Below are 27340 nucleotides of genomic sequence, written 5' to 3'. Positions count from 1 at the left end.
TTAACATTGGGGGGGAGGAAAACATTTTTTGGACTTTAATGTCACTAAATTTAAAAAGACATAAAAAAGTTTTAAAAAATATATTTTTTTAAAATGGTTTTTTTTTAAAGTCCCCCACGTTTACGCACATATAAACGTAAATATGCGTCTGATGCGCCAGCGCGCGAAAACAACAATTGCACTACACGTTACATATCGCCGCGAATGTCGGAGTGAGAGCAATAATTTTAGGCCCATCAATCACGTATAACACTAAAACTGATGAGTGGTAAAAGCTTTTATAGCGTCGCCTATGGCCAATTTTGGGTATTGTAGTTTTTTTAGGTTTCGCACGCACAATTATAAGGCTTGACATGTTTGGTGTCTTTTTACCGGACGTGACCCTGTCTTTTATATTTTTCAAGAAATTGGGTACTTATAAATGTTTTATAATTTAATATAGGGGAAACGTTTTTTTAAAAACAAAATTCGGTAATTTTTCCTTAATATAGTAACAAATGGTGATTAAATACCCCCAAAAGAAAGCTCTATGTGTCCCCAAAAACTGGTATCAAATCCATTTCAGTACAGCGTTGCATGACGGAATAAATGTCAAAGTACCGCAGCGCTGAACACTGAAAAATGGCCTGGACAGGAAGGTGGTTTAACACCGTGGACTTCAAGTGGTTAAAGCAAGTCAAATGCAGGTCCAATGCACATGTTAATTAATTCTAACATTTGTGTGCATGGTTTCTTTGATACAGAAATAAAGCTGAATATTTTGTAAAACATTAATTGCATGTAATACAGGTAGAATAATCGGAAGCCTTTTCTAGTTTTCCCTTTACTAGAAATAAACATAGCTCTGTATTCATTAATACATCATTACAGATTTTTATGCAAGCACCTGAATCTGACTATCATTTCCTTGTACAGCAAAACTAGGACTAGGAAAGGGAGAAGCAGCACATGGAGCCCATCAGTTGTGCTGCAATGCCCATGCCAACAAGGCTGATAGGAGGATTGAGCAAAGTGACAGAGTTGAGTTCAGCAGTCTGCTGCTTCTCTTTCCACTGCCCAGGCACTGACTGAGGGAGGGGCAAAACTTGTATGTGTTACTTAATGGCAGCAGAGAACAATTCGGTTTCCTGACCGGCCAGACAGGGCTGTTTTGTGTGACAGAGCCATGTAAATCTCAGAAGTGGATTGACATAAATAAATCCTTTGGCAGGTAAAGCAGCTCTCATATCTTGCTTGGAATTCAGCTTTAAAAAGGAGAACTATGAGGTGAGTGCTTTTCACTCACCTCATAGTTCTAGCCGACCTGTGACAATGAGACTGTCACAGGTCGGCTCAGTAGATCGGGAGGTGAGGGAACACATGCCGCCGTTCGCTCACTTCTCGATCCTGTCACGGCTCTCTGCCGTGCCAGGGGAGGGGATGGATTCCCCCCTCCGATCCGCCATCGCTGACTGGCGGAACGGATGGGGGGGGGGGCGGTTACAGCTGGCTCTGCCTCTAGATAGGCAGAGCCAGCTGTCACTCACACAGCTGGGCGGATCTCGACATCGATGTCGGGATCCGCTCAGGCTGCGGCGTCTCAGTATACCGCGAGCTGTAGCTCGCGGTATACTGAGCTTAGTGTAACGGGAGGACGCTAGTTTGTGTCCTCCCGTTACCCTAAGGAGAACTATGGGGAAAAGCCTTAACCCCATAGTTCTCCTTTAATATTACCAAAAGTGATATAATTTAAGAGGCCGCTATAACATATTAACCAGACATCTTGGCTACACATTATAGCTTTCCTGTAAGCTTTACAGTTCATTCCTACACTGAACTGATGGAAGTGTTCCTATGGAAACTTTCACGTTTACCAATCCTAAGTATCGGCATGGGAAAAAAATAAAGCCCTGTTTTTATAGCCATCACACCTAACAATTTCCAACTTGTATCAAAGCATCTTTATAAAACCTTAACAGTTCTAACCCTGCAAGCAGCCCACACGAGCGCAACTGAATGGTCGGTTTATTGTAACAAATTGATAACTGCTCTCCGTAGAATGCACAGATGTACATTAAGAATAGTGACTCATCGCTTAACCTTGAAATGTACACAACGGTTCCGTGATCTGAGAACTCAGCAGCCGTCATTACAAGCAGCTGCCACGCACGTACAAGAGGATTTAAAACAATGAATGAAACACCTTCTTTGTAATGAATGAAGAAAATGGGCATTTATGGAAAGAACTCATCTGAAATAAATAAAAGAAAGCTACTACAGAAAGAAGACAGAAATGACCAAGGGAGGATATATTTAAATGAATCTACGGAAATGAGGTTTTAGTATCATTCATGGATGGAAATGTAAGAAGAGAGAAGGGAGACGAGACGAGAAGAGGAAAAAAGAAAAGAGAGAAGAGAAGAAGGGAGAAGAAAAAGAAAAGGATGAGAGAGGAGGAGAGAGAAGGAGAAAAGATAGAAGAGAAAAGGAGAGAAGAAGAGAAAAGAGAGAAGAAGAAAGGAGAAGAAGAGAAGTAAAAAGAACTATGGGGTGCACCTTTTTGTCACTTAATTTCCTGATGATACAGGGAGTAGATTTTGCAATGTAATATAACTATTAATCCACCAGTAGCTTACAATGCAATATACTCTGGGTGGGGCTAAGCTCCATGCTGAGAAGCGACCCTGATAATATTGTCGGGATTCTCTCCACGCATCTCTGCTTCCAGTGAGCGACAGCGCCTTGTAGGAGCCACTGCGAGTTCATGAATACCCACGCAGGCGCAGCAGCTCTGTCCCTGCCTCCGTCCTCCCCTCCCCTCCACGCTGCTGTCTCCATCTCTTCTTGGCCCTGGCTATGTGCTATTCATTGGATTAATGCACACTATTCCATTTTCTAACATACAAAATAGATAATTTTCAGAGGTACCTGAACAGTGTTCATTTTAGGACATTTATCCTAGAACAGGGGCAGCCAAACTTCAGCCCTCCAGTTGTTGTGAAACCCCATCATGCATCTGCCTCTGGAAGTCATGTGGTTGTCAAGAGTCTTGCAATGCCCCATAGGACTTGAAGTTCCACAACAGCTGAAAGGCCAAAGTTTGCATACCCATGTCCTAGACGTTTGTCGTAGGTCAGTCTTCATTCCAGCAACTTTCCTCCTTACAAAGCCATTTTCTCCCAACGTAAATCCAAATCTAAACTGTAAATTTAAAGACATCTGTAAAGATGTTTAGATGGGGCAAGGTAAATTGAATCAGGTACATTACACTTGCCTCCATTTCCCCCATTTGTACAAAGCTCTTCTAACATTGACTTTGACAGGCTGCATACTGCTTTGTCAGCAGTGACTAGTTTACTCCACAGAGATCTATGGCTGCCTGCAGAGGTCTGCGCTGTGAGCAAAGGCATGCCAGCTGCTAAAGTTTACCAATGCAGATAGTTAGTTTACCTTCATCTGGAGATACATGCAACCCGTTTTTTTTCATGGAGTCTTCCTAAATATAATCACAGCCCCCAAAAATGAGATAAAAACTAGAGCTATGTCACAAATATTTGATTTCTACTAAAACAACTGAATGTTCTCTCTTATATTTGTCCTGTTCAAGTGAACAAACACCGGCATTGGATCACAGAGCTCTAGATGTAGGCTTAGGGAAAGGTGACGATCAGGCATTATAAAAGCTGACACAGACTGCCCGTCACATAGCTCTAGCAAACTACAGATTGCTTAGGAGAGTGTGATATATATATAGATATATATATATCTATATCACATACATACACACATAAATACATACATACATTCATACATACACACACACACACACACACACACACACATATTAGTAATGTTTGGGGATATTAGCACATATGGTGAGCGCTTAAGGATGCACTCCACTCGCAATATCTTCTTTTTAAGGGCTTGGTAGCCCACTTTTATTTAAAGTTCATACATCCACCTTGGATACCCTAGCAGGGGTTGTACAGCATAACATCCATGCAATACTTGCAATAGAACGGAAATGTTGCCTCCTGGTTTCCACTTTAAACATTAGCACTTCTGACCCACCGGTCCTCTTGGAAGTGCTATCCCACACTATTGCTGGCGGCCCCTCAGGCTCACGGCTCTCCTAGCCTCACCAGTTCTCCCAGCCTCCCTGTCTGTCTTCGTGTGCCTCCAGCACACACCACCTGACTCCACTTTGACTTCTGGGGGAGTCCTCCTGACCCCCTGAACACTCTCCGTTCCTATTTCCCAGCAGGAGCCAATTCCCCTGGCCAGCATCCTTTTCTTAAGGGCTGTGCAATCATCGGGTTCTGGACAGTGCTAAACCCTGGACCCAGGAATGAAGCTTTCTTCCTCCTCAATCACTTTGAAACCTCCCAGTTCCAGGATCCCGAGCAGAATCCAGACAAATCCTTGCTTCCCGACACCTCTCAGCCCATTGGCTGAGACTCCTTGGTGATCATCTATCTATTGACGTGCAGCATGACAAAATTTAGCAACATACGTATCGGTGCCACAGAGGATTTTCTTCATCAAGCAAAGCATGGCCCCTTGTAATGTGGGGTTAGCGCCACTGCAAGGGTTAACATTTAGACTGCTTGGAGGCAGCTATTGCTGAACTCTCCTATTGATCATTTTGATGCCCCGCTGTCATGCTGAACCTCCAGCTATAATGATTTCCGAGTTGCTCACCTGTAACAAGTACAAAGATAAAGAATGAAGATAAACACTTTCGGACACTCAATTACATTATGCTTGTACTGGGCCTGCAACTCAAAACTACTTAAGTTTGTTACAATCAGACAACCAGAATTTACTTCAGGTCAGCAAGCACCTATACTTCTCTGGTAACCCTTTTTATCCCATAGTTCTCTTTAGGGTCACGGGAGGACATATGCTAACCTCCTCCCATGACCCAAAGCTCAGTATATAGCGAGCTATATACTGAAAGCGCCGCATCTGGGACGGATCCCGACAATACTGTCGAGATCCACCCATCTGGCCACCCAGAGCCCGCTCCCCCCCCATCCGTTCCTCCAGTCAACACTGGATGATCTGAGAGAAAGGGGGGGGGGCAAACCCCTTTGGGAAGAGGTGACCGACCGCCACCGCTCTCTGCAGGGAGATGATCAGGAAGTGAGCAAGCGACGGTATGTGTTCGCTCACTTCCCCATCAATAGAGCTGAAGTGTGACAGTTTCAATGTAAATCACTCACCTCATAGTTCGTTTGCTATAGGGGCTGACTCCCAGCCAACGAGGGATGGTTGAAAAGAAAGGGGGGGGGGGCAAACCCCTTTGGGAAGAGGTGACCGACCGCCACCGCTCTCTGCAGGGAGATGATCAGGAAGTGAGCAAGCGACGGTATGTGTTCGCTCACTTCCCCATCAATAGAGCTGAAGTGTGACAGTTTCAATGTAAATCACTCACCTCATAGTTCGTTTGCTATAGGGGCTGACCTTTATAGATTCATATACTTAAAAAACCAGTAAGACAATTTCAGGAACTTGTCAAAACTAAAGATAACAGATTAACAGATATACAATTCTGGTCCTCATAAGGAGACAATTTTATACACAACTGTCATTCTATCCTCTAGTCTCAGTTCATAACTTTGCATTCCGTGAAAGTGCGTCAAATGCACGCATAATACATGGAAGGCATCAAAAATGTGCTTGCGCTTCCATTATTTGTTGATGGCACCCCAAACGTGCCCAGAAAAACATGTTTTTTCCCTATGCATTTGCGCACATTAAACGTGCACAAGCATTTGCAAAAACGTGGTACACCTGGAGCAGAATCTGCCACATGAGCTACTTTCCTGCATTTGCCACATGTGCGTCACTAACTGAAATCAATGCAGCAAACTAAGGCCTCGTTCACACCTGAACGTTTTGTATCGCGTTCTACGCTCGACGAACGCTCTACAAAATGCTCAAACATCTAAATCCCATTGTATTCAATGGGTCTGGTTCACACCTTGGCGTATTTCAGCCCGTCCCTAACACGCTACAAAACGGCCCACGCCTGAGAAGGTACAGGTACTACTTTGGGCCATTTTTGTTGCGCGTTTCCATTGGGATACAGCCAAGTAGCCCTCGGGAACGCGCGTTTGTCGCGCGATTTTTATTTACCGCGAATCGCGGTAAAAAACCGCGCAACAGACGCGCATATGCAATACGCCTAGGTGTGAACCAGGCCTAAGGGAAAAAGCAAGCGAACGAATGGTGTGAACGGGGACTTACAACTCTATATGCAACCATAAAGCTGAACACCAGGGAAGAGTTAACCCCTCCCCCCACCTTCCCAGTATACACTGCAATCAGTTCCAGTACTGCGCTCCTCTCTTGCTGACGGTTCCATCTTCCTCCTGGTCTTCTTTCAAGTTTTAAGTCTTCGGCCACTTGATTGGCCAGGCCCCAGTGACCAAATGTTTGTGCATATGCACTTGAGTTACTATCTCCATATGCCGTGTCTGTGCACGACTTGGTGGCATCAAGAAACTTTAATAACTTTTCTACTACATAAAGCCGGCCGATCAGCATGTTTGTTTGTTTGTTTTTTTGTTCATGCCTTTACTTCCACTTTAACTAGAAAATACAGAGCTGAACCATTGGATTTCAGAATCCAGCCATAAATCTTGCTAAAAAAAAATCACGAATCCGTGTTTTAATGAGTATTGGTAATTAATGTTATTATGCTGTGCCCTCAGTAATGTGTTTATTCGGAGTTAATTCTGCTTTAGAGTTAACGACCTACACATTTCCTTAAGTAGTGATTGACATAAATATTCATGAGCACAGATCAGTCATTTTGTCTCTTCTGCACCCAGGGAAAACAATCCCCTCTAACCTCTCTGAACAATGTAAAAGATAACACAAACAATGACAAAACATTGCAATACATCCAGTGGGAACAGAGATTTGCCATGTAGACTGGGCACTTCACTAGGGAAAATGTTTTTTTTTTAAAGACGGCATGGGAAAACTCCTCCCACTCAGCATGGCCTTCCTTATGGAATCCATGCAATGGATGGGACAGTCACCTTGGCTATTCACTTAGAAAATGCCGTGAGAAGAAACGGCGCAACAGGGAAATTTTTCTTTAAAAAAAAGGTACATGGGTGACACTGTAATCAAAATACAGCATTTAGTTCACATTCCACCACTGTACATAATACAAAGATAAACTAAAGCATTTCCCCCAGTGACCGATCAGAAGCCAGATGCCTATTTTTCACACTGCAAGCTAGAAATCTAAACAATGAACTGGCTTCTGGGGGATAAGGTCACTATCTGCAAGGAGTTTGGACAGGATCGAGAAGTGAGCGAGCGATGGTATGTGTTTGCTCACTTCCCCATCTATTGAGCCGACCTGTGATAGTTTCAATGTCACACGTCAGCTCGAACTATGAGGTTGAGTGAAAATCACTCACCTCATAGTTCTCATTTAATTGGGCTCCTGTCTAAAATGGCTATGTATGTATGCATGTATGTATGCATGCATGTATGTATGTGAGATAGGGGCCTTAGATGGTAAGCTACTTGAGGGCAGGGACTGATGTGAATGTGCAACTACGTAAAGCGCTGCATAAAATTGTTGGCACTACATAAATACCTGTGATAAATAAATACAAATAAATACCAGAACTCTTCCCAATTTAAAGATTTGGGGGGGAAAAAAAGTCACCCTCAAATTCTCCCTCAAGAACTCACAGTAAAACAAACTAGACACTTGTTTGCATGTTCCAGATTTAAAAAGCTATTGTGGCCGGCTCAGACTAGCTCATATCTACTCTCCTACAACACTTCCTAGAGCACTCCGTTAAGCCTCTCCACTTACTGGTGGTGGCTGCAATGCATACTTTAAAGAGGAACTTTACCCATATCTTCAAAAATAACGAACACACCTTTAGAAATGTTTAGTAATGGAAATTAACACATACCGGTAGATACTTCTAGATAATTGTTGGCTTTTTATTCTTTGCATTCCCTTTTACTCCCCATTCTTCTCACAGTGGCCATTTTTACTGAGGCAGGTTACTAGATCTCTCTTTACTTCCTGGACCTCTGACACGTGACTAGGACATGTGACCAAACAACAAAAAACAATACTGAAAAGCGGGCCAGCTATATCGAAGGTAAAAATACAGTAGAGGCAGCTCCCACGGGTCACATGGACCACCAATCTGGGAAACAAAGAAAGAAAAAAAGAGCACCTCCATAGTGTAAAAACAAACACACAACTTGAATTGTACTTACAGAAAGTCGGTAGTAAAAAAGCATATAAGGATCGACGGAACTCGAAACCTCTAGCAGAGGGAGTCTGAAAAGATGTGTAGCATCAGCGTCCTCTGCCCGTGAGTTCAAAATGTTTACGCGTTTCTGGGGCACGCCCTCTTCATCAAAACCCCCTTCATCAGAAGAGGTTCATCAGAAGAGGTTCTGATGAAGGGGGCATGCCCCAGAAACGCGTAAACCTTTTGAACTCACAGGGTCAGGGGAAGAGGGAGAGAGGTGGCCTCTTGACTACAGCACTGCTTGGGTAAAACCCTGAAGTCCTGAGCAGGTGGTGCCAATTATGTGCATTTCAAGTATTATTTTCAGTTCTGACTAGCATATACTTTTTGGAACCTATTATGGGGATTTTGAGATTATTCAAAACAACAATATCCCCTTGACATAGAAATCCCACATTTGGAGGTCCAAATGTGGGATTTCTACAGGTGAAACTTGAATAATTAGAATATTGTGCAAAAGTAATTGCAGTAAGTGCTGCAAAAGGGGCCCAAACCAAGTACTGAGTACATATGCATGCTTGTACTTTTCAGAGGTCCGATATTGTTCTATGTACAATCCTTGTTTTATTGATTGCATGTAATCTACTTTTTTGAGGTTGTGGATTTGGGGTTCTTGGGGTTTTCATGAGCTGTAAGCCATAATCATCACAATTATGACAAATCACGGCTTGAATTATCTTGCTTTGCATGTAATGAGTCTATCTCATATATTAGTTTCACCTTTTAAGTTGCATTAGTGAAATAAATGAACTTTGCACGATATTCTAATTATTCGAGTTTCACCTGTATGTCAAGGGGATATTGTTGTTTTGAATACATTTTTTGAAACCCAGGAGCTTAGTTCATATACTTGTCACTTATTGCGAAACTCCTTTTTTCCCCTGTTTGTTTGGATTTTGAGATTAAAGGGTATCTTTTGAAGCAATGCATGATGGGATATGTAGTCTGGAGAAATCAAGATTGCATCACATCAAGCAGCAGGGAAAGAGAAGCAAAGCCCTCTGGGAATCCAGGAAGTTGGTGATGGACAGACGGAAGGCAGAACTCACTACATAAAAGAGATTTTCTTCAAGTAAGCTTTGATTGCATTATCAACAACAACTCTTATGTATTCCTATTACAGTGCTGATGTCATAACAGGGTAGTACATGCTGCGAATGTAGAACTCCATTAAGTATAAACTGCTTATATTTTGCTTGGTTTCTTCCTCAACTCCCCCCCATAACTGCCATTTGGTACCTCCATCAGTGAGGCCAGAGGTCCAGTGTGATCACCTGTCTCAGCAACGTCACAGTGTTCATCTGTCATGTAGACTAAGACTGGACAAATTAATATGGAATTCAGGAGCCAGTCTGTACAATCTAGAAGCCAGCAGGAGTTGTTTTTTTTCCTGGAGCCAGCTCCACTGACAACGAAAGAAAACCTCAAAGTTAGGCGCCAGCTATAATTTTTAAGGAGCATTGGCTCCTTTTTCTAGGATTTGTCCAGCCCTGAGCTACACATTTCATTTTCATCATTTAGAAACATAAGACTGACCTCTACTAGCAATCTCTTCCCAAAAGTGTTACAAATTATTTATCAAGAAGAGGATATTCTCAATTCTCTTCCAATTCAAAGCTTCAGTGTAGGTTAGCCTGATATTCAGTTTTTTTTGGCCATAGAGATGGACCTCAATATAGTCAAAGTTTGATAAATATGAATGTGCACTATAGAAACAAATGGAACACACTGCAACATAAACTATCTCCCACTCCCTTTAAATGCATTTAAAAAGTACCATGCTACAAGGTCTGTAATATACCCAACGGACACACACAGCTTTACAAATCATGACGTTAACCTTTTCTCAGCCTGAATGGCCAGCCCGTGTGTTGCAGACATGACTAGATGGTTAAGGAAGACAGCCAAAGCCAGGCAGTTCAGTGATTCATTCAGACACATCACTTTGCCATTTGTCAGACCCCACTGAAAGCGCTGCAGGGCTGCGGCGAGACACAATGGCCATAAGAAACCCACCCAAGACTTAGTCTGAACACATGCACCAAGCCAGACTGTGTCTTGGGATCGCTAACAAAGCCTTCCCTTTGACGCCTTTTTGTGCTAAACATTTGCTAACAAAACCGATCAGGCTTGTAATCTGACATAATGCACAAGTGAGTCTAACAAAGCATCTGCAGGAGGGGGAAAAAGAAAAAAAAAAAAAAGAAGAAAACCTGAACACTTCCACTTACTGTTGCTCGCATCCTTTGATGTTGCTCATTCAAGAGGCGTTAGCACGCTGACAAAGGCTGCAGGGAGGCTCTAGAGTCCAATCTGTTCCATTCAGCATAGAGTGAGATAAGCAGCACCGACGTCTAGGTCATTGGGCCCTTCTCCGCTGAACAGGGCAACCTAACCTACCTCCTAATTTTAGATGGCATCAGATTTTTGTGGACCTCTCTCCGGCAGTCCATGAACGTACGAAGAAGCTGAATGTTAGAAGGTATGACCAATTATCAGTGCAGTCATCAATACCTACCTCAAGACTTGCTTCCTATCACATCAGCCAATGTGCAGGGAGCTTCCTGCTGTAGACGAATGTATCAGGTTTCCATGGAAACTAAATCAACAAATAGCTGCGGCAGCATCTGTTTCTGGATTAGCCAACGTCAGCCAGCAGAAGGTCAGGATTTAGGAGAATTTGTGCATCCAAATGCCCCCATGTAATACCATATTTTATATTTAGTATTGATGCCAAGATAAAAGTCCCAGCTTTTTTCTGTCTACCCTTATCAGAGTCAAAAGAGGCATGGGAAGGCTGCCATGGCAACAGGGACTCTGCACTTCAGCATCGCCGGCTTGCAGTCAAAGGGCAGGTAGGCAGAGCAGGATTGCTGTGTTACGGCTGGTGCCTGTCCCGTGCTTGTAAATTGTGGAAGACACAGTAATAACCAATGCCTGGGAACTTACCAGCGCACAGAGAAATGATAGCGGGTTTTCACTGAGTACATTTTAGATTGATCTAAAGTCTCATATAAAAATATTTATTACAGGTACTTATATAGCACCCACAATTTATGCAGCACTTTACATAGTGTACATTCACATCAGTCCCTGCCCTCAAGGAGCTTAAACTAAACCTAAGACTGTAGTCCATCACAGGAGTGAGCTTAGAGCGGTGACTACTTTACAACACACAGAGAGAACATTTCTTTGTATTTATTTATTACAGGTACTTATATAGCACCCACAATTTATGCAGCACTTTACATAGTGTACATTCACATCAGTCCCTGCCCTCAAGGAGCTTAAACTAAACCTAAGACTGTAGTCCATCACAGGAGTGAGCTTAGAGCGGTGACTACTTTACAACACACAGAGAGAACATTTCTTTGTATTTATTTATTACAGGTATTTTTATAGCGCCAACAATTTTACGCAGTGCTTTACATAGTGCACAGTCACATCAGTCCCTGCCCTCAACCCCTTCATAACCCATGACGGGATAATCCAGTCATGAATCCTGAAGGGGTTAAACAGACTCCCGGTGGACTCTGTTCAGATTTATAGAGCCGGCTTTACAGTAGAAGCGACTGAGCTGACAGATCGCTTTTAGGATCCGGTAAACGGGCCACCCTCGCCGTCTTTCTCGAGCTCCACTGCCCCTCCTGAGGGCCCGGGCCAGCATCTCGGGTGTCGGCGAGAAGCTGTGGAGGAGAGTGGTGAACGCCTGTTCACCAATATCCCCCCTGTTCTATGGGACCGGGAGCGACGTGTATTGCATCACTTCCGGTCCCATAGCTGTCATTGCGGGGCTCCTGAAGCCCAGCTATAAGCTATTGAAGTGAAATCTGCACTTCAATAGCTTATTTCAAGTGTAAAGGTGATACTAGGGGTCTTCTGGACCCCCAATATCACCTTGTAAGCCCCCCTATGTGATAGCAATTAAAAGCAAAGTTTAAAAAAAAAAAAAACAATTTTAAATATTAAATTAAATGTAAAAAGAATTTAAAAAAAAAAGAATTGTTAAAGTCCCCTGCGATCACACGCGTCGTCACGTAATACGCGTGAGGTGCGCCTACATATGTAAACGATTGTTGGGTATCGCCGCACACGCCAGAGTGGGAGAAATAATTCTAGGGCCAATATTTATGCGCATCTCTAAACTGATGACCTGTAGGGGCTTTTAAAGCGTCGTCTATGGACTTTTTGGGGTATTGAATTCTGTTGAAGGTTCACAGACGCAAACAATTTTTAACCTGGGCATGTTGGGTATCCGTTTACTCGTTATAACCTCATCTTTTATATATTTTTTTTAAATGGTTTTATATAGTGTTTTGAGGCACTAAATTTAACAAGTGCATTTTTCACTAAATTTGGGGGTTTGATAATAAGTTGCGCTAATGTCTTGCAACTGCCACCATTTTATTCTACAGGGTCTTGGCTTTCAGAAAATATATGTTTGGGGGTTTTAAGTAATTTGAGGCCCAAAATGTGGATTATAACATGTAAATAAAAAAATGGAAAAAAAGGCCTTTGTCCTTAAGGGGTTATGGAGCTTACAATCTAAAGTCCCCATCTGACATGCATACATACATACAGGGCCAATTTAGACAGAAGCCAGTTAACCTTTTATGGTATCCAGGCATTAAAGTCCACCTTCTTGCAAGCGCATTTATGTATGAGCTGTTGGGCAAGAGGTCAATAAACCATTTGTAAATCATCAGTTTAGCAGATCAAAACCTTAAAGTGGCATTAAAAGGCAAAACATTTCCCCCCCCCCCCAATGTTAATGTTAGCACTTACCTTAAATGATGTCTCTTATTCCGATCTTCCTCTTTCCTGATGTTTTCAGCCTTCTCTCCAGCGGTGCGAGGGGGCTCTCTGATCCAGCGCTGACTGCTCTGTCCCTCCCATCCAGCGGTGTCTGCATGCGGGTGCACGTGTCCATAGACTTACCTTGCGTCCCTCATCACGTCCCTGCCGAGAATGAGAACTGCACATGTGCGCGCCCCAAGATCCTTTGCGGCCGCTCGAGAATTTTTTTTTACTTTTTGCATATATCTACTGCTTGCTAGCAGTAGAGGGTTTAAACATCCTTTAAAGTAAATAGAGCAGCAGCTAACGATTATTTTCAAAATCGATTAGTTAGCCGATTATTTAGTTCGATGAAAAAAATAAAATAAAATACATTTTTAAAAATGGCTCCAGTGATAGAACTACTAGTTTGTATTGGGATTGTAGTCCATCACAGTAGCAAGCTGGGAGCGGTGGAAGTAAAAAAGAAAAAAAAAGTGTGGTGTGCACTATAGTGAAAAGGAAAGTGTAAAATTATACAGCAATCAATGCAGAATGGCACCGGCTATAGAGGACTACACAACCCAGCAATAGTGCATTATACAGCACAATGCAGAATACCACCAGCTATAGAGGAATACAACAAATCCCAGCAATAGTACATTATAGCTGGCGGTATTCTGCATTGCGCTGTATAATGTACTATTGCTGGGTTTTGTAGTCCTCTATAGCTAGTGGTATTCGGCATTGCACCACTGTATAATGTATTAATGCTGGAATTTGTTGTACTCCTCTATAGCTGGTGATATTCTGCATTGCGCTGTATAATGTATTATTGCTGGGATTTGTAGTCCTCTATACAGCGCAATGCAGAATACCACCTGCTATAGAGTAATACAACAAATCCCAGCAATACATTATACATACAGTGTACAATGTATTGCTGGGATTTGTAATCCTCTATAGCTGCTGGTACATTGTTCTGTATAATATTATAGCACAATGTACCATCAGCTATAGAGGAATACAAATCCCAGCAATACATTATAGAGCACCATGTATGGGAAAGTGCAGGCTTACCTGAGCAGTCTTCCAGCAACTTCCTTCTGAGATCGGGCCTGACTATCGGCGGCTGTCATCCCCCCACACCTGCTCCTCCTTACTTCTCCCCGCGTCCCTGTGCCGAACGTGGATGTGGGCGGGCGGTGAGCGTGAGGCGGGGAAGAGTTGCGGCGCGTGAGGCGGGGAAGAGTTGCGGCGTGTGGAGCGTGGATGCGGGCGGGTCTGGCATAGGCGAGCGTGAGGTGGGAAGGAGGTGCGGCGCGCAGTGTGTGTGGAGCCGTGAACAGGACCAACTAATCGGAATCAGATTAATCGACAATTGAAAAAGTTGACAACTTTTTCAATAATCGGTTATAAATCGATTTAGTCGATTAGTTGTTGCAGCCCTAAAAGTAAAGAACATACACTGTATCCGTATCCATAACTGCATGGATAATAAAATGTTTATAAATAATGAACCTTTGCTAGACTCCATGTTGAAGTTATCCAAGTATGTGCAAGGCCAAAACGTTTCTGAACTTTTAAAGTAGAAGTGTTGGAACCTCTGTCTAAGTTGTATTGATGTCTCTGTCCCTATATATAAAATATATAATATGTTGGATAATCATTGTATTCTTTAAGTCAGAACTTGTTCAACTTTGCAAATTAGTGTTTTCCTGTGTACATTTTATACTGGGTGTATTGCACTAAAAAACTATTCCAAATCATTTGTTAACATGTAACATCTCTAAAAGCTTTTCAATTTCAGCTTTCCTGTGCAAACTGCAAGCCAACAAGCTGTGTTGACAAAAGCATAATACATGGACTACTATCAGTAACCTAAATCATTTGCTTATTTCCCCCTTGGATCAAGAACCCATTTTTCCATTCACTGAAGGTACCACATAGAGCAGTTGAATTTGCGAATTTGCTGCACACAAGTTTTTTTTTTAGATATACAGTAACGTGCAAAGGTTTTGGACAGGTGTAAAAAAGGTGCTGTAAAGTAAGACTGCTTTCAGAAATAAAAGTGTTTATAGTTTATTTTGATCAATTAACAAAATGTAAAGTAAATGAACAAAAGAGAAATCCAAATCATAATCAATATTTGGTCACCGCCCTTTGCCTTCAAAACGGCATTGATTCTTCTAGGTACACTGGCACACAGTTTTTGAAGGAACTCTGCAGGTAGGTTGTTCCAAACATCTTGGAGAACTAACCTCAGATCTTCTGCGGATGTCGGCTGCCCCAGATCCTTCTGTCTCTTCATGTAACCCCAGACAGACTCGATGTTGAGATCAGGGCTCTATGGGGGCCAAATCATCACTTCCAGGACTCCTTGTTCTTCTTTACGCTGAAGATAGTTCTTAATGACATTGGCTGTATGTTTGGGGTCGTTGTCCTGCTGCAGAATAAATTCTGGGGCCAGTCACAAGCCTCCCTGATGGTATCGCATGATGGATAAGTATCTGCTTGTATTTCTCAGCATTGAGGACGCCATTGATCCTAACCAAATCTCCAACTCTATTGGCAGAAATGCAGCCCCAGACTTGCAAGCTACCTCCGCCATGCTTCACTGTTGCTGCAGACACTCTTTATTGTGCCGCTCTCTAGACCACTGGTGGTGAACCTTGGCACTCAAGCTGTTCCAAAACTACAAATCCCAACATGCATCTGCCTCTGGGGAGTTATATCTGTGGCTGTCAGAGCCTTGCAATGCCTCATGGGACTTGTAGTTCCAAAACAGCTGGAGTGCCAAGGTTCGCCACCACTGCTCTAGACCTTCGGCTAACAAACTGACACAGCCAAATATTTCACATTTTGACTCACCAGCCCAGCGCACCTGCTTCCATTTTTAAATACAACATGCATATACTACTGTTTTCATATATAACAGGATTATGTTTGTCCCTTTTCTTTATTCCTATTTTCAGTTAAAAAAAAAATCTCCCTTTTCTGAAGTTCAGAAAAGCTTGAAAAATATACAAAATTTGAATCTACTTTTTTTTTCCCACGTTTCTTTTTTCCAGCATTTTTTGTAATATACTACACAGTATCTCTTTGGACTCTATCCAGCACTGCACCCTGCTTCTTGCTCAAATGCAGACAGGTCTTTGACCGAACTGTATGGAATGCCTTGCATGCAGAGAAGATGAACAGAACTAAGAAGATTTTAGATACAAGAAGCATGCTGCAGATTGGCCATACAAAAATCATAATTGAGCTGTAGGTCACCTAAATATATTCAAGTCCTGGGGGATTGGAGGGGTTTAATCTTACCCAGCTTCATGGCAAAGCTCCACTATCTGGCACCCCACCCCCACCCCATCCCCATTTATTAAGACTTCACTCAATGGTCACTAAAGCAGTCTCACAGATAAGTGCCCTGAAGGTAGGAAAAGTCATGTCCCAGTAACAAAGATGAAACTAGGAAAAAGGTAAAAGCATGTATTTTGTATTTTTTCCCCCTTAGGAAAGACTTCTACCCTACAATGTAAATGGTAATTCCACTTGCCCACATGCATTTGGGAAAATGGAATTACCCCTCCAATCTGGCCCTCTCTTTCCCACCCACTTGCTGTACTTACCTTTGGCCGAACGCTCCTTCCCCTCCACCAGCACCAGTGTACTACACATACTCCATACACATCAGTGCACCCCGTTTTATAAATTTTGTTCTCAAATGTGGGGTGCCCAATAAAAAGCACTTCTTAGCTAGACATGTGCAGACAGAAATAACAGTTGACTAATAAATCATGCCACTTTTCCAGTAGCTTCCCTACCACATTTGGGACATATCTCATACAGTATTTTAGCCCGGGAACATATATCTGTGCACTGAAGAGCAATGGTTTGTTCCTCCAACCCAAGCTTCATCACATGGAAAGCCTCAAAGTTTTTTTTTTTTTTGCTGGGGCAGTAACATCCATTTCATTCTCCACTGAGCAGATAAAAATCACAGTTCAGCAGACAAGGTACAAAACCAAAATATGTTTAAGGAGACACGGTTATGCTTCCAAGTTGCTGTTACATTCACCACATTGCTATAGTTTAAAAGCCAGGAAAACCACAAAACTCCCCTTGCAGTGGGGCTATCCCTACACTGCAACAGTTAAATGCTGGTTTAGGTCAAGGGTTTGTGGAAAAGCAGTTTTACTTACTAAGTCCCCACTCCCCTGGCAGTTGATGATCTCCTCATCTCCCCTAGGCTTTACCTTGTGGACTGTCCCTCTGCGTCCTCACATATAATACAGGGCTATGGGTCCTTGATGATGTCAGTAGGGTTCCAACCGCAGGAGCTAAGGGGAGGGAGTTGAAATTTAAAAAATGGCGTGTGTGCGCGCGCGTGCGTTATATGCGTATGCACAACTGCCAATTTCCTAATACCATTTTTTCTAATAAGCAAAGTTACATATGCTGGAGTTTTAAGCAGCATAACTATGAAGGTAAAATATGACAGGCAACACGTTTATTAAACAACACATATTTAGGTTACATCCACACCAAACTCATGCAGTATTGTGCACCGTAGTATGCATACACACACCATCCCTTAAACATTCATGCTATACAACAGACACAGTTTTGTTATACACATATTTGAAGTAGCACTAGTTGTTCACAAGACAATCGAGGCAATGGAAAACTTGTTAAAAGCATTTATACAGTTTTTGATGAAAATGAAAGGATCTGAACGTATCAGCAGAAAAGCTGAAGTGAGCCTTGCCGGACAGTGTCTGGCTGGGCTGCTTTTTAAATTCTCTTTCTAGTGTGTTTTGCTCTGTTGTGATCATTTCAAAAACCACACGAGACATGGCTTGATAAATCGCCCACTCCAGCAATGTGACAGCTGGAATACTCACAGGAGGCATCCTTGTCGCTGATTTGCTGTGAATACACTATCAGGACAGGATAACCCAAATATAAAAAGTTATAGAAATGGCACAGTATTACTATACATCATGATCTTTCAGCATTTTACAAACTGTTCCAGCAGCAAAATAAATAGACAGCTCATAGGGTAGCAAAGGGCTAAATATTAGGCAAGGTATTGCAACAGCTTTTTTTTTCTTTTTTACTTTTAATTTATTATCATCACAATGGTCTTTTGTTCTTGATAGGGCACATATCAAATATTGCAGATTTTTATTGAGTACAGCATTATGTTCTATTTGTACGTGGTAATCTACCTCTCCATTAAAAATATGCACATTTACAGAGCTCAGAAGTTTAAAGTGACACCCATTTACAAACAGAACCGATTGACTCTTTGCAGTGACTCTCAGTCCTAGGTTTCCATGAGAGCCAGTCTGCCAAAAAGGGGATGGGAATTCTCTGGCAGATATTAAATGTTTATTTGTAATATTAGGTGGGTCAGTGGGTCGCCCTGCTTGCTGGCTCCAGCCCAACATCCTTCCATTAAAAAATCGAATGGGTGCTGGGAAAAAAACAAATGGATGCAGGCACTGTTCTAATAGAGTGAACTCCCAGTTATTCGGCATCCATGGGGTATGGTAGATGCCGGATAACTGCTATTACTGTTGGCTGTAGTTCAAGCAACCAGAAACTACAGTCTCCCACCCACTGAGCAGAGAAGCGGGCCTGAGAGAGAAAGTTCTCTCTCAGGTCCACTCTTCTGCTCAGTGGGCGGGTGCAACAGCCAGCCTTCCTTTTGGCTATAGCAATTTGAAATAGCCAATAGCAGGCTGGCTATTGCTCCCCATTGTTTACATTCAGTTGCCAAACATAGCCTAGTTGCAAACATAAATTTGTTAGTGTGCACATGTTCATCAAGCAACCACAGAAAAAAAAAATAAAAAAAAAGTGGTTGCTCGAGTGCCAATAATGGCGAATTTACTGTATTTTAACAGCCTGTGGAGCGGACTGTCAAAGCTCTAAAGCCGCAGTGGCAGTTTCCTCCATTCATGCTGCTTTTGAAGAAGACCCAGGAGGACCCATGCCTCACTTCTGTGCATGAAATGATGAAATCTTAAGGCTATCAAGCAATTGTGGAGGGAAACATACTTCCAAGTGTTAAAAAGCGCTCATGGGTCCTCCAACAGGATAATGACCCAAAACACAGAGCTAAATACATGCAAGAACAAACATTGGATTATTCTAAAGTGGCCTATGAGCCCTGATCTAAATCCTATTGAACATCTATAGAAAGAGCTGAAACATGCAGTCTGGATAAGATGCACTTCAAACCTGCGACGTCTCATTAAGAGGTACAGAAATTGCTTGTTTAAAGTGATCGCCTCCAAAAGGTTATGCAACAAAATATTAAGTTAAAAGAGAACTATCTGGTAAGTGTTTTTCCCCATAGTTCTCTTAAGCGAGCTACAGCTCCCGGTATACTGAGAACGCCGCAGCCGGGACAGATCCGGGCATTACGGTCGAAATCCACCCAGCTGCGTGAGTGACAGCTGGCTCTGCCTATCTAGAGGCAGAGCCAGCTGTACCTGCCCCCTCCCCCGTTCGTTCCTCCAGTCAGCGATGGAGGATCGGAGCAGGGAGGGGGAATACCTGCAGGGAGCCGTGACTGGCAGTCACTGCTCTCTGCAGAGAGATGATCGAGAAGTGAGCGAGCGACGGTATGTGTTCGCTCACTTCCTGATCTATAGAGCCGACGTGTGACAGTTTCATGGTCACACGTCGGCTTTAACTATGAGGCTGAGTGATTTTCACTCACCTCATAGTTCTCCTTTAGGGTCCCATTATTTGTGTTCATGCCATTTTCATTTGTTTTATTACATAAGAGAATCTGCTAAATCAAAAATTAAGAGTAAAGTCTGATTTTTATCAAAATTATTGAATAACCGGGATGGGTGCCAATTACATTTGTCAGTTTCAAGTCACAAGTTTCAGAGAAAACTGTGGGTTCTGCTTTTATCATGGAAGGGTACCAACCAATTTGTCTACAGCTGTATATACATAGCCCTTCCTGTCAGACATCTGTACTTACCCAGGTTAACTTCCTCACCACCACCCCTCTGAAACATTCCAGCCGGTATCATTTTCTGTGCTGCCTGATGTCAGAGGTTAGAACAGAGAATGACGTTAGGGAACCTCCTCCACATTAGGTTGAAGCACTGTCATATACAGGAGGTCACATGCTCCTCCACAACTAGGAGCAGCACTCCAATAATGAGGGCTCTGGTGGTGCAGGAAGGAGGTGAAGGATTGTGGCTGGGCAAGTATACATGCCTGGTGGGGAGGTATCACGCAAACACGGGCACTTTGGCCAGAATGGCCAAAACATGGCAACAATATCTAGTCCCAGTAAAATGTGGCTGTAGGAAGTCCTCTTAGAATGCAACCTCAAAATAAAAATATGGAGAACATCAAACAGCAAAAAGAAATGCTTATTCTATCAGTTAGCATCTGGCAAAGGCTTTTCCATACCGATAAACTATATGAGCTGTGTGCCACAAACTGTCAATGATTTTCATCAGGTATGCTTTACAAATATTATCCTGTCTTAAATGAAAATACTTTATTTTTAAAGCGGACCTTTACACTCAAAAAATCAGATTCTACCAATGCATCCATCTACAGTATGTAGGATGATAAATAATAACATAGACATGTCAGGTGTAAAATGCTGTGACTGTGAAATACTGACACTTGCAGAGCATTCACTTCCTGCTTTGAAAGTGTAAATGACTTCAATTTGACAAAGCAATGCACACTGGGATTTCCTTAGCAGAGCATTGCTGGGAAATCTCATCTGTAATCTCACAAAGGCATTTTCCTTCCCTGAGATGATGTGCATGGTCACATGTCCTAGTCACATGTGCCAGAAATCCAGGAAGTAAAAGGAGATCTAGTGATCTGCCTTGGGTTGCCACCTTTTCTTCAAGCGAAACCCGAACACTCTAGTAGCCCCTATCTTAATTTTGGTTGCTCCTGTCTGCCTGACATCTTGTGTCCGGGTTTCTGCTGCCATGAAACCTGGACAGAGCATTCAAAACCCGAACTGTCCGGGTGAATCCTGGGACAGGTGGCAACCCTAGATCTGCCCTTAGTAAACATGGCCACCATCAGAAGACTGGGGAAGAAAAGAGAAATAAGATATACAAAGCCGGCAATTATCTAGAAGTCTGTGTGTGTAGATTGTCATTACTAAACATTTCTAAAAAGGTGTGTTTGTTGTTATTTTAAAGATATGGGTAAAGGTCTGTATTAAAGGAGAACTATGAGGCGAGTGCTTTTCACTCACCTCATAGTTCTAGCCGACCTGTGACAATGAGACTGTCACAGGTCGGCTCAGTAGATCGGGAGGTGAGCGAACACATACCGGCGTTCGCTCACCTCTCGATCCTGTCACGGCTCTCTATTTTGACAGGGGAGGGGCTGGATTCCCCCCTCCCCGCTCTCCGCCAGCGGTGACTGTCGGAACGGACAAGGGAGGGTACAGCTGGCTCTGCCTCTAGATAGGCAGAGCCAGCTGTCAGTCATGCAGCAGGGCGGATCCCGGCACAATTTTCGGGATCCGCTTCAGCTGTGGCGTCTCAAGATACCCCGAGCAGCAGCTACAGCTCGCGGTATACTGAGCCTAGGATGACGGGAGGACGCTAGTTTGTGTCCTCCCGTGACCCTAAGGAGAACTATGGGGAAAAGCCTTAACCACATAGTTCTCCTTTAAAGCATATGTCAAGGCAAAGTTGAAAAAAATTCCTTTTAAATCTGTATCTGTTCTCATGCAACTTCTTTTTTGCAGCAGACTGCCTTGTCTATGGAATGGATACATGGTGTCTGTGTGTAGGTTCACAACCTGAGCCAGCACTACAGGAAGAGGCACTCAGCTGCAAAGGGAAGTTCTCCCCCAGCATGAGAAGACACAAGGATTTAAAAGGAAGAGCAGCAGTTTAATGTCACTTTAAGCTTTCAGCGTCAAAACGCCCAGGTGTGAACAGGGACTTAGGGTTTACATAAATTGTAAAACATTACACACATATTTATACGCAAAGTTATTTTAAAAAAACCCGACCAAACCCATTATCCTTTTCCTTAAATATTTCCAAGTGAATTCATCTTAATACCCAAAATACACCAAAATCTTAGAGAAGCTATTCTGGGGAAATGATGAACGGATTCTGGGTATTATAGCATTCCTGAGATAAATCTATTCATCTATACAAGATCACATAGAAACTCTACTACAAGAACATTACTGTGCAAACGCTACATAAAAAAATACCTTAAGTGGCAACAGATATGCCATAGAGATGAGAATACAATTTATGACAAGGACCTCAAGAAAGATCAAAGCAGCAATGTTTTTATTCATGTCATATAATAATCCAAACCATGTGAAACAGATCATTACAGAAGGATCTAAGAAGAAAATAATTGCTATGGAAAAAACATGGAAGGGAGGAGCATACACCCCCTACCCGATACCACCAAGTCTGAAAAAAGATACACAAATTAATATTGACACGTAAAAGGGAATTTAGATATGTAGACACAATGAGGGGAATTTATCAAAACTGGAGCAGACAGAACCTGGGGCAGTTGCCCATAGCAACCAATCAGCTTCTCTCTTCAGTTTGCTCAGTTAAGATTTGAAAATTAAATAAAGAAGTTGATTGGTTGTCATGGACATCTGCTGCAGACTCCGTCGGCTCCACTTTTGATAAATTCCATTCCATATGAGCATCGGAGACACGTGTATTAACTGTCGGGTAAACCTGCACAATTGGTTGCCTGAGCATACACATTAATCTCCATAGACCAGAGAGGAGAGATGCTTGGGCAGACATGCCCAAGTACCAGCTCATCTTCAAGGAATTCACAGTTCTGGCGACATATCAGATATCTCATCTCCTGTCCATCCTGGTACAACCAGCCTGAGAAACTCCAGACATGCAAAACTCAACCCAATGAGTTAGTAATGTGAATAATGTCACAAGGCTACCGAGCTAAAGTTGGCTATAGCCAGCTAGAAAATGCCATGGGATGCAACTAGACCAGCATTTCTGTTCAAAAATTGGCTCCTGCCAAGCTGTCTGGGTGCATAATGGTAATACAGGCATTAGTCTAGGAGAGGGATTTCTGGAGAACATGCTGTGTGCAGGAGGCTGCCGTGGCCAGTGACCTTCCAATGGTTGCCAGCATAGGTCATCAATAGTAAACTTTTTTCAAATACAAAGCCTTGAAATTAATATGTAATAAATACAATAAAACTGGACATCAAAGATATAAATATAGGTTCTAAAATTTGCAAGACAGTGCTGAAGCCACATTCAGTGTCCCCAATGCAGGAAGAACAGAAGTTGTAACCTATGTGGTTCACATGTGGGAAACATTTGCAGTCCTTGTCCCTCATAGGAGACCATGAATATAAGAATCAGGTAATCACATATTGCCCCCAATGCTTACAGCCATCTTGCATGGATAAAGTGCACTTCCTCAAAAGCAGTGGAACCATTGCCCCCTTGCTGTTCCATATCTAATTACATAAAGATTCTCAAATACTTATATAAGAATGGAGGCTACTGAGAATCTAAGCCCTCGTTCACACCTGAACGTTTTGTAGCGCGTTCTACGCTCGACGAACGCTCTACAAAACGCTTAAAAATATAAATCCCATTGTGTTCAATGGTCTCGTTCCCACCTTGGCGTATTTCCGCCCGTCCCTAACGCGCTACAAAGCGGCCCACGCCTGAAAAGGTACAGGTACTACTTTGGGCCGTTTTGTTGCGCGTTTCCATTGGGATACAGCCAAGTAGCCTTCGGAAACGCGCGACTGTTACCGCGAATCGCGGTAAAAAACGCGCGACAGACGCGCATATGCATTACGCCTAGGTGTGAACGAGACCTTAGACCATGATTCACTGATGCTTCCAGGTCCAAGTCTCATTACAAAAAGGTAGGACCGGCACTGAGGGAGCCTATCAGTACTTTAGCCTCACACAGAACCTACCTTTCACCACAGCTTGGACTCATCAGTAACGTATCAGCTGTGTGATCCCAACTCTGTTGTAAGGTATTTGAGGAAATCTTACTTTTGGCTATGCTCGGTTTAGGTTGTCTGTAAGATTTCGTATATGGTTACTGCAGCCAAGCCCTTTTTATTGTTTTGGGTAGTAGGGGAAGGGTTACATCTTCTCTCAGGTTTCATTGTTGTCAGGGTAGCCATTGAGAAGCTTTCCTATCTGTCAGACACAATGCATGCTATAAGAGGAAGTTTACACAAAGCAAGGGTAGACCACACCTACAACAGTTGTCAATGGACTAAGTAACCCCATAGGAAAGCGTCCCCTCTCCTCCTGCTCCAGTGACAATTGCTTTCAAATCAGTTGAATGGTGTTTCACTCCCAAAGACTGATGTACAGAATCAAAAAGGCAACATTTAAATTTAGTTAGAACCACATGAACTCTTAGCCCTGATTGACACCTGAGCATTTTGTGTCTTGATTCTTAGAGCTCCATAACGCCCAACAACCAAAATCCCATGCTTTAAAATAGTGTCGGCTCAGATACAAGTACTCATATGCCTGTAGCTCGACGCCCGAAGCTCAAAAAGGGGCATTAGCAGAATGGGGCGTTTTTTTCACCTGAATCCACCTCAAAAATGAAGTTTAGCCTTGAGCTAAAGAACTATCTCCTTATACTAGTACCTATCTTGCTATTGGCTAAAACATGAATATGCTTTATGCCCATATGCTTTGGCAATGTTAAAATGTATTTGGTCCTGTCAATAAAGCTTATTCTGAATATGAATTTGATATGCCATAAAGATAAATAAAATACAATAAAAATGCTGTAAATCACCTATAAAAGCTCCGCTCAGGTGTGAACGCAGCCTTTGTCAAACATGTACAGTTAGATTCTATCTACCAACTGCCCTTGCTAAATTAGGTCATGTTTGGACTAGAAGCTTCTGCACGCTGTTGCTAAGTATAGTTACCTTATACCAGATCCAAGGCTATGTACATGCAGACAATAATGGCTGTATTAAAATTGCATAGAGCATCCATCCCTAAAGCAAGTCAGTGCGGAGTTTATGCATGTACTACACTTCTTGACTTAAAGGAGAACTATGGGGTGAGTGCTTTTCACTCACCTCATAGTTCTAGCCAACCTGTGACAATGAGACTGTCACAGGTCGGCTCAGTAGATCGGGAGGTGAGCGAACATATACCGGCGTTCGCTCACCTCTCGATCCTGTCACGGCTCTCTGCCGTGACAGGGGAGGGGCTGGATTCCCCCCTCCGATCCTCCAGCGCTGACTGGCGGAACGGACGGGGGAGGGTACAGCTGGCTCTGCCTCTAGATAGGCAGAGCTAGCTGTCACTCACGCAGCTGGGCGGATCTCGACATCGATGTCGGGATCCGCTCCGGCTGCGGCGTCTCAGTATACGGCGAGCTGAAGCTCGCCGTATACTGAGCCTAGGGTGACGGGCGGATGCTAGTTTGTGTCCTCCCCTTACCCTAAGGAGAACTATGGGGAAAAGCCCTAACCCCATAGTTCTCCTTTAATCTGTTTCTACAGGTAGTACCTATGAGCAATAGGCAGGTACCAGAACCACTATAATGCATGTGTGCACAGGGCCTTCTCTTGGTAACCATTGCAGCCACAGCCAGCTCTAAGCAACCGAAGAATCATGATCAAAAGTGGTGGCCCCTGTAGAAACAAATGTGATGAAGTATCAAATCTTTTTAGGAGTGGTTACTTATAAAGTAAAAACTATTATGCGTTTGCTAGTGAATATTCATCAATTGTGTTTAGTGACTAAAAGAACAAATTCATGTACGTATATTCTCAGCATCTCTGATAGAATGCCAAGTAATTGTTTTCTGTGACTGATCGAACTGTCATGGGTCAGCTCTGTAATGAATGTATTGCATTACTATAATGATGGGAAATTATCAATTACATTCAAGTGATTCACCTCACACAGTTCTAGGGGAAGTAGTGGTAATGGATTGGGGATTTAATTTGCGAGGTCAAGTAGGCAGCGAGAAATAATGCAGCCAAAATTTTCCTTGTCCTCCACAAGCTAAGTATTAAAGCTGAACTCTGGGATAAGCAAATATTGTCTAAATACAAGAGAGCCATGCTTTGTGTATTTCTTCCAGATCTGTGCAGTAACACAGTGTGAAACCTTTCCTCTACACAGGAGCTTCCTATAATTAAGACCAGTCACTGCTGTGCTCTCTCCTTGTGAAGGGGGCTGGTCTTGTAACCGCCCCCTTTTGTCGTTTTCTGCAGGCTTTGCGCCCTGTGCCTGGAGGTTAGCTTTAAATTAAACTTGTTCAGAACATTGTACATGAACTAAATTAGGGATGCAACGATACCGTTTTTTTTGGTATAGAGTACCGATATTTTCTTCCCAGTACTCGCTGATACCAGAAGTCCCATTAAGGAAGTCGGGCAGCATGTAATGACTCACCAGCTGGCTTCCTGAATAGCAGGGAAGCCGTTTCCAAGCTCTCTCTTCACTTAGGCCTTGTTCACACCAAATGCAGACCAGATCCGGTCAGGTTTCTGCACACGCAGTGTAGTGGGTTGTGCCGCGTTTAGGTACGGTTTTTTTTTTTTTTTAAGTTTAACATGGACTTTCAGGCACTTGCATGCGTTTGAGTTTTAGATGCGTTTTTGATGCGTTCCAGACCAGATCCAGAGCAGGTAAAATATGGCTTGCCTTAGGCCTTGTGCACACCAAGCGCGGAGCAGATCCGGACCAGAGCAGGTGCAGACCGGATCAAAACTGCGTCCAATGTATTCCTATGGTATTTTGACCTCCAGTTCACATCGCAGCGTGCGGATCCAGACCAGAGGAAAAAAATGCGGCAAGCCCTATTTTACCTGCTCCGGATCTGGAACGCATCAAAAACGCGTCTAAAACGCCCACTACACTGCGTGTGCAGAAACCTGACCGGATCTGGTCTGCATTTGGTGTGAACAAGGCCTAAGTGACGAGGGAGCATGGAGCCAGCTTTCCGGCCAATCAGGGAGCCAGGGTGCAGGTTATGACTTGCCACCTGGCTTTCTGATTGGCCAGCTTCCCAACCAATCGGGAAGCCGGGCGGACAGTCATTACACTGCACCCGGCTTCCTGATTGGCCAGAAGGCTGGCTCCATGCTCCCTCCTCACCAGGTAACAAGGGAGCATGAAGCCGGCTTTCAGATTGGCCAGCTTCCTGACCAATCAGGAAGCTGGGCGGCGAGTCATTACATGCTGCCCGGCTTCCTGATTGGCCAGGAAGCAGTCACCACGAGGGAG

The 27340-nt window shown here is 43.2% G+C and overlaps 1 protein-coding gene across 2 annotated transcripts in view; it reads right to left on the bottom strand.

Annotated features, from left to right (window-relative positions):
• FNDC3A (fibronectin type III domain containing 3A) overlaps window positions 1-27340 on the bottom strand; it is a 185162-nt gene that overhangs the window by 106126 nt on the left and 51696 nt on the right. Inside the window, exon 1 of one of the 2 annotated variants that reach the window (XM_018560142.1) lies at window positions 10517-10675. The exons of the other annotated variant lie outside the window; for it this stretch is intronic. Within the exon in view, the coding sequence (XP_018415644.1) occupies window positions 10517-10528 (12 nt within the window). The 5' untranslated portion in view covers window positions 10529-10675. Of the gene's footprint in view, window positions 1-10516; window positions 10676-27340 lie in introns of those variants that run through there. 2 annotated transcript variants of the gene reach the window in all.

This window comes from Nanorana parkeri, unplaced genomic scaffold (assembly GCF_000935625.1).
Source record: "Nanorana parkeri isolate BGI_ZX_2015 unplaced genomic scaffold, ASM93562v1 scaffold434, whole genome shotgun sequence".
In the NCBI taxonomy this organism is placed as follows: Eukaryota; Metazoa; Chordata; class Amphibia; order Anura; family Dicroglossidae; genus Nanorana; species Nanorana parkeri.
This window is presented reverse-complemented; position numbering and strand designations above follow the sequence as displayed.